Source organism: Antedon mediterranea, chromosome 4 (genome assembly GCF_964355755.1).
Source record: "Antedon mediterranea chromosome 4, ecAntMedi1.1, whole genome shotgun sequence".
NCBI classification, from domain to species: Eukaryota; Metazoa; Echinodermata; class Crinoidea; order Comatulida; family Antedonidae; genus Antedon; species Antedon mediterranea.
In genome coordinates, this window is record NC_092673.1 from 29,410,681 (window position 1) to 29,422,718 (window position 12,038).

At 35.5% G+C, this 12,038-nt stretch overlaps 2 protein-coding genes across 3 annotated transcripts; both read right to left on the reverse strand.

Annotated features, from left to right (window-relative positions):
* Window positions 1–721: 721 nt before the first annotated feature.
* Window positions 722–8,492, reverse strand: LOC140046265 (equistatin-like). 2 transcript variants are annotated; one of them, XM_072090840.1, is made up of 10 exons: window positions 8,427–8,492; window positions 7,814–7,920; window positions 7,261–7,470; window positions 6,298–6,321; window positions 4,963–5,031; window positions 3,341–3,505; window positions 2,242–2,375; window positions 1,821–1,926; window positions 1,344–1,571; window positions 722–1,124 (listed from the first exon to the last, which is right to left on the reverse strand). In XM_072090840.1, exons 1-10 carry the CDS (start codon window positions 8,471–8,473, stop codon window positions 1,078–1,080), a joined length of 1,137 nt encoding a protein of 378 aa, XP_071946941.1. In that variant the 5' UTR covers window positions 8,474–8,492; the 3' UTR covers window positions 722–1,077. The 2 variants fall into 2 exon arrangements, with proteins under 2 accessions (XP_071946941.1, XP_071946942.1); XM_072090841.1 differs by lacking the exon at window positions 4,963–5,031.
* A 243-nt stretch (window positions 8,493–8,735) lies between these two features.
* LOC140047759 (retinol-binding protein 4-like) lies at window positions 8,736–11,256 on the reverse strand. The gene is made up of 5 exons (XM_072092795.1): window positions 11,041–11,256; window positions 10,375–10,496; window positions 9,854–9,978; window positions 9,281–9,493; window positions 8,736–8,893 (listed from the first exon to the last, which is right to left on the reverse strand). Exons 1-5 carry the CDS (start codon window positions 11,254–11,256, stop codon window positions 8,736–8,738), a joined length of 834 nt encoding a protein of 277 aa, XP_071948896.1.
* Window positions 11,257–12,038: the final 782 nt, after the last annotated feature.

The window sequence follows — 12,038 nt, forward strand, 5'->3', positions numbered from 1 at the left end:
CTAATTGCCGCTTTGGCGTTTCATAAAATGACAGAATGATAAATTATTCAGATCTGGCGTTAAAAGGACAATGCTAAAAGTAGCAGTAATTTGTGCAGTATGACGTAATTATAACAATACAGGAAATAACAATGATCATTGGGAATAGACTACATTTGATTACGTCACGCAATCTGTTGATATTATGTTTCTATTTTTAATAGAAACATCCTTATACTCTTTCGGATGACGACCAAATTCTGTCTGTTTTTTCAACAATTTTCATTTTGTAAAATCAATAAAGAATTGTAGTAAATGTCATGTAAATTATGAGGGCGGTTTATTTAAAATCAATTATCGTTGTAGGCCATCGTAAATTCAGATTCCTCAGAAATATCTGCGTTTTGGCAAAAAATCATTTACTTATGAGTATCACTTATTTAGTAAAAACACAACTAGTTTTGATAGGCCGTGATATTTTATTTCTGCAATACAAAACTAATAACGAATTGATTGATTACCATTTGCTTTTAGATTATTCATTATTATTCGTTATAAGTTATGATAGATCATCTCTCAGAACAATATCAATCATACAATATCAATTCTATTTCACTTTTTGTTTATAAGCAACACTGTTGAAATTTCCGAAGCAAAATGAGAACAAATAAGTTAGAAGAACATATATTGCTTTTGTTTAAATATGTTTTATATTTAGGGTGTATAAAAGATGTGAAAATCAAAAAGACAAAAAAAGAAGAAGAACATAATTACATCAACTGTTTCCGTCTTATTTGCTTCAAATATTAATATTTATGTGCGTATCGTTCTTTAAAGTGCTGTTGTTAAAACGGTATGTTTTAATAGGCCTTTTATTATCTTCACTGTTATACAAAAGATGTAAAATTACTACGGTACTACAGGCTAAATAATAATAATATAGTTTTCTTCCTAAGTTATGCTTAAAGGAAGCTAATCTATTTGAGTTTATATCATTTATAGGAATTTATATACTAATTATAATAATGCTAATTATAATAATAAGATAACTAATTATCCCTGGTCAACTATTAGGCAGACATCGGTGGTTGAGGAAGACTAGACCAATCCTGGCTTTCCGCTTTCCAATCTGTTATTCAATGATTCTGTGGTAAAAAGAATTACAGAACTTTATTACAGTATATAGTTCGAAAATCGTAACCACAACCATCATGACCGTTATCACCACCACCAACAACAACAACAATACCAACAACACCAAAACTACCAACAACAACAACAACACCACCACACCCACCTCCACCATCATCACCACCACCACCAACAACACCATGACTGACTTGTATGTTTTAATAATCACTCACCACGCCTATTATCGCAAACCGGCAACATTCCCTGGGCTAATGACCCTTGGACCTTCTTGCCCGTGTGTTCGTCAACGCACCAACAGTATCTCCAGCTGTTAAAACATTGGATGGCCGAATATTTTCCGTTTTTCTCGCATACTGGTCGATAGAAAGATTTCTTTTTCATATTTCGTCTTGATTGATAGCCGTCGATCCTTTTTCGATGTCGCTGGCAGTTAGACAACCCTTCAAATATAGACAATGATTTTAGTTAGTTATTTAAATATTTTTCTAATGTTTGTGAACCAAGAAAAGATATACAAAATAATCATACTTTAGTGCTTGATTTTCCGAATTGTGTGCCATAAAGTCTATAATTTTAATTAATAATGTGTAAGCAGAAAAGTTGTAAAACTTTACGGCTTCTTATAACTTTAAAGTTTGATTCCCACGTAGGCGCAACGTGAATGACTAAGCTTACGTAACTTCACTTACTGCAGTCTGGCTTTTCCATGTTAGCTGTACTTACACTACCGAGTTTTCTCTGACCATTCTTCTTGTCAACGCACCAACATGCTCCCATCGATTTATCACATTGTACCTACCAAAACAGAAAACAGTTTTAGCTCTGTACTCTACACTATCAAACTGTATGTGACAAAAAAATATGATGTGCTCAATATATGAACATGACCCCCAATTATGGTAGTGATATAACATCATCATGTTCATATATGGTCACAAAACATTTTTTGTCACATAAAGTTTGATAGTGTTGACAGAGCTTAATGAAATTTGTTGTGTTAGGTCCACTCCGCAAAGAAAAAAATGTTATTTTCAAAATGATTGTGGTGTAATACAAATATTATATAACATTTTTACAATTTTTGGAAATGCAAATCATAGAGGTACTTACCTCGGTATAACTGCCATCATAGTTACAGGTTAGGTATGATATTGCGCCATCTACGGTTGCCGTCTGCCTATCTTTCCAACATTTTCCTCGTTTTTGATTGACTGTGTTCACGGCTGATTTGATTTCTTGAAAATCTAAATTTATAGTAAATTTACTCAATACTCTAAAAAATGTCACATTAAATGACATGGCATGCGTTAACTCTCTATTACCAGAACCTCTCTTGTAGAATAAAGCTTGCTTCCCACTAGCGGCGTAACGCAACGTAAGTGATTTGACCAATCACAAGCGATGGATCATTCGAACTGTCGCTTGTCATTGGTCAACTCGCTTGCGTTGCGCATACGTCCTTGTGTTGCATCTCTAGTGGGAACCAAGCTTAAACAAGTACACACAAAAATAATATAGATGATTAAACTGAAAACTCCCAGCAACAAAATACATGTGCCAGGCAACCCAAAAGAGAAAATTCTAAAGATAAACGCATATCAACTTTTAAAGATGTATTGTCCCTTTGACTAATTTCAAAAACATTTTTTTTTTTGAAATTTTGAAAAAAAGGGGGTTATTTTGAAGTATCATAATAGTTATTAACTTTCACCAAAAATTAGTCGAAAAAAAAAATAATTTAACCGAAATACAGATGTTTTTTTGTTCAAAAAATAACTTTGACTTCCAGTCAAAGTTTTCAATCAAAACATATCTCATAATGCAACGCGCTTGTTTGGCTACTCTGTATGCATAATCATAAAACTTCTTCGCGATCTGTGTGAAAACACCTTCTCAACCGTGACGAGTTGTAAACAATCCTTATTAGCATCATATATAATGCATACTCATGGTTTGAAATCTTTGTTTACTTTCGCTTGCGACGATTTCCCAGACGAAATGTAATCTAATTAATTTACCTGTTAATTACGTAAACTTGTTGTTTTTGGCTCAATTTTTCGACTTAAAGTGAATAACTTTAATATTACTTTGATATGGCTAATTTGAATTTAGAATATTTTTTTTTCATTTTTTGTGTTTCAAGGGACAATACATCTTTAAATTTCCTAAAGAATAAATGACTAAAATAATATTCGATAATTATACGTACTTGGACACCCTTGTTCGTTAGGCCCCACAGCAGGTGCATCGATGAACGTGCAACAGCCGTATGCTTCCCTCTCTGGATTACATTTCCTAGGGGTTAAGTGAAGGCTAGGAAGGGCCTTGGGAACGTGGCTAAAACCCGGTACAGTCAAACCCTTCTCCGCTCCAACTACGGTTTAAAATATATATATAAATATAACATGTACATAATGTAGATAAATTATAAATTTGCGATAATATTAGGCCTATGCGTGAAACATACGCGAATAACGTGATCACACGATGCACATAAACATTTTTAACAATTGATTTACGTTGATTATTGATAATTTGACTTAAAACATTGATACAAAATCACAAACGAATGTGATTTGGGCGAACTTCGCAACAGTTGCGGTTGATGGTGGTGGTGTAAAACTCACACACTCGTAGGCCTATACTAATATCTTCGTATTTACCGCGTTCTGAAAGCTTGGTTCTCCCAGAGACGCAACTCAAGAACATAAGTTCAACACAAGCGAGTTGACCAATAACAAGCGACAGTTCGGATAATCCTTCACTTGTGACTGGTCAAATTACTTGCGTTGTTGTGCGTACATCCATGCGTTGCGTCTCTACAGCTTAGTTCCCACTAGCGACGCAACGCAAATACGTAACGCAACGAAAGTGAATTGACCAATCACAAGCGATGGCTTATTCGCTTGTGATTGCTAACTGTCTATAACTTCGCTTTTCATTGGTTAAAACGCTTGCGTTGCGTTTACGTCCTTGCGTTACGTTCTAGTGGGAACCAAGCTTTAGTTCCCTCTAGCGACGCAACGCAAATACGTAACGCAACGTAAGTGATTTGACCAATCACAAGCGACGGATTATTCGAACAATGGCTTGTCATTGGTCAACTTGCTTGCTTTGCGCGTACCTGCTTGCCTTGTGTCTCTAGTGGAAACCACGCTTAATGCTTGGTTCCCAGCGACGCAACGCAAGGACGTAACGCAACGCAAGTGAATTGACCAATCACAAGCGATGGCTTATTCGCTTGTGATTGCTAACTGTCTATAACTTCGCTTGTCATTGGTTAAAACGCTTGCGTTGCGTTTACGTCCTTGCGTTACGTTCTAGTGGGAACCAAGCTTAAGTGGGTAAAAGCGAAGTCGGTGTCAAGTGAACTTTTCACTTAGGTACGTTTATTGAGAAGAATTTGGTTTTAACAATGTTAGGAGGCCCGTATTGCAAGCATTGAGTATGTTGGTGTCTCCTATATTAAGTATGTAGTATTGTATACGTTGTACCGGCTTCTTTTATGAAGAAGTGTTAATACATTATGCTTTATAGTATATTAATATGTAACATAATCGGTATGCACTTGAGTTAATTAGAACACGGAGAATGATCACCGTAGGCCGAAAACCAATACACATACGCAAAACTTTTCTACCCAATACAGAAAGCCGCGTGTGTAAACAATATCAATGAAAAGCTGATTGTAGATCTTTTAAAAGTGCTCACTATGCACGAAATTGACTGGCACAAAAGATAATATTTATATTACGTGAGACAGCCGACTATATCATTTAATTTGTATTTATTACTATACCTGATCAAATTTAGATGAATAGATTTTATCACCTGTAAAATGACTGCATAGTGTAAGTGTACTGAATCGTAATAACGTCTTTTGAAGTTTGGTGTTACGCCCTGTACACGTCATGAGAAGCAAACAAGGATGTATTGCAAGAGGTTGAGACAAACAATTAATGAGTTTACGAAACAGAACGGTATAAGGACACAATAACGCAAGTTGGCCAATCACAAGCAACATTTCGGATGATCCATTGCGTAGTGATTGGTCAAATTACTTGCGTTGCGTGCGACGTCGTCGTCAGAACCCAACTTTGCAAGTGCGTGACGCTCGCCTAAGTTAAGCCTTCACCATAGAGATAATATTAATACTAAGCTGGCCTTTACAATATTTAGCTGTCACGCATCAGTAAACGTCAGTTTTACGCAATCCTTACGCAATGTTCATCTTGTAATGTCCGTAAACCCATCACTAAAGCGTGGTTCCCACTAGCGACGCAACACAAAGACGTAACGCAACGCAAGTGAATTGACCAATCACAAGCGATGGCTTATTCGCTTGTGATTGCTAACTGTCTATAACTTCGCTTGTGATTGGTTAAAACGCTTGCGTGGCGTTTACGTCCTTGCGTTACGTTCTAGTGAGAACCAAGCTTAAATGAAAATAATGTAAATAAATGTGTATCCAAAATTACTAATTGACAGTCGTCTGACATAAAAAGTATAAAAAAACACATTATAATGAACTCAAATAAACGTCACGGCACCTATAGGCCCAGGTTCATGTGACCCACCATTTCATTTGACAAAATGTTACTTAAGCTAGGGTTGATCTAACTAACAATAACATCGCAATCACGATAATTTAAGAGCCCTGACCATGTAACTCGGTAGATCGATCGGATGTATCGCAGATATTAAAGGAAGCGAAATAAAACCGTCGCGATGTTCAGTCAGCCAGTAATATTAGAGCAAGCACAAAAAGAAATCAAATACTGAAATACTTATATCTGTACCTCTAACGCACTTTTAATCTTAAGGTATTTTTATTTTGGGAGGAAATAAAACGGGCTTTGTCGGTGTTTAATGAATCAATAATAAATAAATGAACAGAAAAAAATGGAGAAATCTAAAAATAACAACGAAAATCCAGCGCTTTGTGACAAGGTGTTAAAAACTGTTAAGTCAACCGCTGAAATCGGAATGTAAAACCAAAAGTAAATATACATTTTTTTTTAAAGTATCAACAATTAAAAAAATATATAATATACATGTAATAACACAATTTTCTGAGACACACTGTGAACATTGCTAGATTATGTTTTAACATTACATTGCATTAAATAAAACAACAACAACTGAAACAAAATCAAAACTACTTACTCATGTTTAATCCACGACATTCCTCTGAAAAAATAATGACACCAATGTTTATTTTAAGTAAATTATCATTTATAAGTAAATTCAAATAATGTAAGCTAGCTCTAGTTGTACAGAACTATTATATTAGACACAACATTCTATAAAGTTGTTTAAACTAAAATAAAATTGTCCTCCAAATGTATATATTCCAATACTGTACATGCATAGGGCGTTGCCTCTCTTTTAGAATACAGAGTCTATGTTATTCCTTATGACCATTTACACGCAACGCGGACGGGCGGTTTCCGCTCAGGATAGATACAGATTCTACGTGAGACTAGCTACGCGGTTTTCCGCTTACCGTTACCGCTCGTCTGTTAAATTGGCCTTTAAGCTTGGTTCCCACTTGGTCGCAACGTAGGACGCCAAATTGCTTTAAATTCACTTGTGTCCTTGCGTTGCGTGGGAACCCAGCTTAAAGCGTGGTTCCCACTAGCGACGCAACGCAAGGACGTAACGCAACGCAAGTGAATTGACCAATCACAAGCGATGGCTTATTCGCTTGTGATTGCTAACTGTCTATAACTTCGCTTGTCATTGGTTAAAACGCTTGCGTTGCGTTTACGTCCTTGCGTTACGTTCTAGTGGGAACCAAGCTTTAGCGTGGTTCCCACTAGCGACGCAACGCAAGGACGTAACTCAACGCAAGTGAATTGACCAATCACAAGCGATGGCTTATTCGCTTGTGATTGCTAACTGTCTATAACTTCGCTTGTCATTGGTTAAAACGCTTGCGTTGCGCTTACGTCCTTGCGTTTACGTTCCAGTGGGAACCAAGCTTTATTGCGAAACACTGACTTAGTATATCCATATTGCTGTATGCATTCATACAGTGTCAAGAAATTTAAATATTGTAGGCCAGACACATTATAATGAATAAATGTTTCTTTTACTGGGAGATGATGGCCTGGCCCTATGTTTTACCTTGATTTGTTAAGATAATATCGTCTTTCTTTATACAAAGAGAAGGTAGAAGTTGGTCAATTTGTTCCATGTGGGCCTTGGACAATGTAGGCTGGCGACTCATTACGTAAACGATGTTTTCACGATGTGAGCATGCTCCGTGGCTATCTGCATTGCAACCGTAAATCAGTGCGTAGTTGTCATAGTCTGTTTCGACTATCCAATAAGGGGCTGCAAATGAATCATAAAATGCAGTCTTAGTTGTCATGACGACGCATCACATACGCAGCCAATTAATTTCACACAGCCATTCAGGGCATGTCTTTATAAATGTGTACGCAGAATGACTTTTCGTCTCGACACCTATTTGCATTATTAGTTTTTAATCTTGATCATATTTAAATGATGTAATTATTTTAATTGAATTGATATATAGCTTTTATAAACATTAATAGAAATGTAATAGTTATTACATTTAATTATTATTATGAATGTATAACATTATGTAATAATCCTAATTACGGCATTTTTTATTTCAATCGATTATGTTTGATAACAATTAATGAGAACCTACCAATTTTACGTTCACCGTCCCCAATAGGATCAAACGTCACGGTCCACTGCGCACCACCATTGGTCGTTGCAACTCCCTTTACACGTATGTCTACGCATTTGTTGGCTCTGATATATACAACACGACATATAATAATAATCATCATCATCAATAATAATAATCAAACATTTATAGCCTATAGCTTTCATCCACCAAAAAGGATTTTTTTTATGAGTCAAAAGTGGGTGAAAGTTTTACAAAAGGAGGAAATTCGTTCCAAAGAGAAGATGCAACAAAGAAGGGGAGTGACTGTCCATCGTAAAGCGTGGTTCCCACAAGTGACGCAACGTAACGCAACCAACGCAACGTAACAAAATGATTGTGTTTGCCCCCGCCTGCGTGAAATCAAATATGCGATATTTGCAGCATTGTTGCGTCGTCGGTTCCCACTTTTGAATACGCAATACAGCACTTTGCGTCAAAACGTCGCTGCGTTGCGTCACGTTGTGTCTCCAGTGGGAACCACGCTTAAGGAAACAGGGAACAGTGATTGACAATATAGTGAAGAAGAATTGGGATGTAGAAAACAAAGTATAACTTTATGAAAAACGTAACGTAACGTAATTACTCTTACACTCTGAAAAGGTCTAGTTGCATCGCAATAGTGTCATTCTCCGTCATCGTTAGGATAGTGGTCGTAGAATCTGGCACTTCGTAATCGACGCTGGTTTGTTTCTTTGCTATTTCATACCACGTTCCCATATACTAAATAATGTGTAATGTTGTAATGATATTACATAAAGAATATTGATTCATTAATTACTTGATCATTTTAGTTTTCCTGCCGTTCTATAATCACTCCATTCACTAATTTCACACTTTAATTAAAAGGTTCGAACATTCATATTCACTCATCAACTGTTCATTAATCACAATTTAACTATCAACTCCTGATTGCTTGTTTCGAATTCGTTAATTTTACATAACTGTAAATTTCAATTACTTTTCTGAAGTCGATATCTGTTTGTAGAGAAACATTGGTTACAATGCATTCTTCTGGTTCTGACACATCCACGTTCACAGAAATGGTCTCATTGCAATCTGTAATATAATAAACTGTATTAGAATCATTTTTACATGGTCCCTTAGTTTTATATCTACATTTTGCAACAAGGACGCTGATGTTAAGTACTCTTCTAACTTAATAAATTTCTATTAAAATCAATGGGTAACTGTAGTAGAATATGTAGACATGATCCCTAAAGCTTCGTTCCCACTAACGACGCAACCTACGCAACGTAAGGAAATGCCCTTCCAATGATTGCGTTTGCGCCCCTACTCCCTCCTTCTTGAAATCAAACCTGCTATGTTTGTAGCACGGTTGCGTCGTTGGTTCCCACTTGTGATTACGCAATACAGCACTTTGCGCCAATACGTCACTGCGTTGCATTGAGTCGCTAGTGGGAACCACGCTTAAGTTTATTATACTTTGTAGCGTTCGAATGATTCTGTCTTCTGAAATACACAGATTTTCCAAAAGTTTCACCATTCTTGTGTACACAGCTGGTTGTACTGTTAAGGTTCGGGACAACATCCAGACAGAGGTGTGGTTGTATGAACACGTTCCGTCAGCTAGATAAAGCTGGCAACTGTAGACTATTGCGTATGATTTGTAATCAGTCTCAATCACCCAATAATCATCTAAAAAAAATTATATATATATTTTTAATTACTGCACACTATTGTTTTCAAGTTTGGAAGCTAACGCCATTCAGCCTAACAGCTTGAATGTATTACAGTGTAGAGTAGAAGAAAGGTTGTAGTAATGAGACGAGATGAAACTGCATATATGTTTATTGTCTCTATCCGTACAAGGATCTAAAGAAACTTAAAAGTATCTCAGTTCGGAGTAAACAATGATATTCTCTTTTTCTGTAATCTATCATACTCTATCATTGTAGCATTTCTTTTAAAACAACATTACAAAAAAAGTTTCAATATACTTTATGTTTCATTGCTACTCCCCTACAATATTTATAAATTTTAAAATGAGGCATTTACCTGACGTTGCTTCGACTTGATCCAGGCCGGCAACTCCAATGTTTACGCGGAACTTTCCTTCTCTTCTACTGGGATCAGTAAGTATTCCTTGTGCTATCATCTTTTGTTTAAAACATTCCCCATTACTTTTAAATTTGATAAATCAATGTTAGCCTATATCTTAGGTAACCTTCTAGATCTTCAAGAAGCAATTTAAAAATTTAATTTAAATGTACAGTCAAAAACTCGATTATATCTATATAGTTCACTATCTATATGTCGAGTTCAGAAAAAACGAAACTCAACTGTAACTAACGGTGCTCTACAGACTGTAGTTGCGTTTCTTCCTTAACAAATATAATGTTCGCTTTACTTTACTATATCGAGAAGTTTAGACGGTAACAATTATTTGAACCGAACACTTCATTTACTATTTATAATTTTGCTCAATATATACATATCTATATATAAATAGTTGTTTTTTTTTATGTATATTTTAAAATATACTGTACCATTTTACTTTTTGTGAATAGTAGACTTACATATTAAGTCCATCACTTTGCATATACAGTCCATCATTCCTATCCCACGTGTAATTCGACACTTGTTTTTGGGGTAACCCCTCTCTTCGTACATTTGCTATATCATACCATATTCCTTTATACTATAAACGAAAGAAGGTACAAATATCGATTAATCGGTTGATAATAGAAATCAGGTGTTGTAATTATGTGTCAACATTTATTGTGATGAAGCGCCATGTCGATAATCTTCTATTGTGACTGTCACCTGACATGTCACATGACAGACAATACTGACAAACTCTTGATAGTCTGGTCATTTGAATAAACATAGACCCCTATGTTTTGCCTCTGCAAAATATGCATATTGATAGTGTAGTTGATTCTTTATGAAAGATCCTATCCTATTGTATTAGTTTATGCTATAGTGGTAGTGATCTAAAGAGATATTTTGTTAGAACTACATTCTACTACCCAAGACAAAATCTTGAGTAGAATAAAATCAACCAGATATAGACCAACATAAACTTTCCCATTTATTTTTAAAAACTTAGGACATACCAATGTAGGGACATTTGTTAAGGACATATGCCTACCAATAACTTGTAGGGTACTTTAGTTAGGATATTTACCAATAACTAGTATGGTACTATAGAAATAACAGCACAAGAAAGCCGCAAACAGTACCTGTTGAATGTTGAAGTTTTGCTGAACTTTGAAGTCAGCCACTCTGCAACTGCGTGGTGCGGTTGCCGGTTCAAAGTGTGCAGGCGATATGGTTGTGAAGCCACTCATGTCTGTCTCTGTCTGCTGCGTTGTTGCAAAATCTGTGTTGGCTGTCTGTGAGTTGCTCTGATCGACAATAATCAATAAAACTACACTTACACTTCTCCACCACATCATCTTGACCAGGCTTACCTGTCGTATTCAGATTAAACATGCGTATTGTGACATCCCAGAGAATTTAATGTTGTGTTATATTATACAGTTAAAAATACTGTTACATTTGTGTTGTGTGTATGAAACCAATTTATTTTTAGAACTCTTTAGGTACCTTTATTTCCTTGTAAATTGAACCTAGTAGGTCTTTGAACAAATCTATGGTTTTGAATAGTGAAAAGGATCTTGTTTGGTGTGCTACGAATTATCTGTTACAATCTTCAAATCTCTTCACTAAATGGGTGAAAATCCTATTTTAGTGTGATTTTCTGTTTTGTATTGTTTGTTGTATATAAGGAATTTTTATTCTGAAATAAAGTGATCAATCAATTAAAATATACTGGGAAAAGAGGTAAATAGTTACTCCTCTTCCATTTGGACATTGATTAAAAATATATGTCTGAAGAAGACACCATCTGTGTAACGCTTCATAAATTTCAAAACCCATGCAGACTACTGTATAGCATGAATAATCGATTAATGATACAAAATGGAAATACTAGTGACGTGATATGTTATAGGCTGTAATAGTTCAATAGTAATCAATAATCTGAAACATGTACTCGTGGGAAAAACAAAAGTTGAGAGCCAAAAAAGGATGAACCTGAGCAAATATTGTTTTTAGTTTCTTTCCATTGTGTTGGTTTTATTTGTGAAGTGACATCCTTTTGGTTCAATTAAAGACTTTAAGCCTATTTCCAGTAATTTATTGTTACTGTTATGTTTAATACTTGTTGAAGAAAACT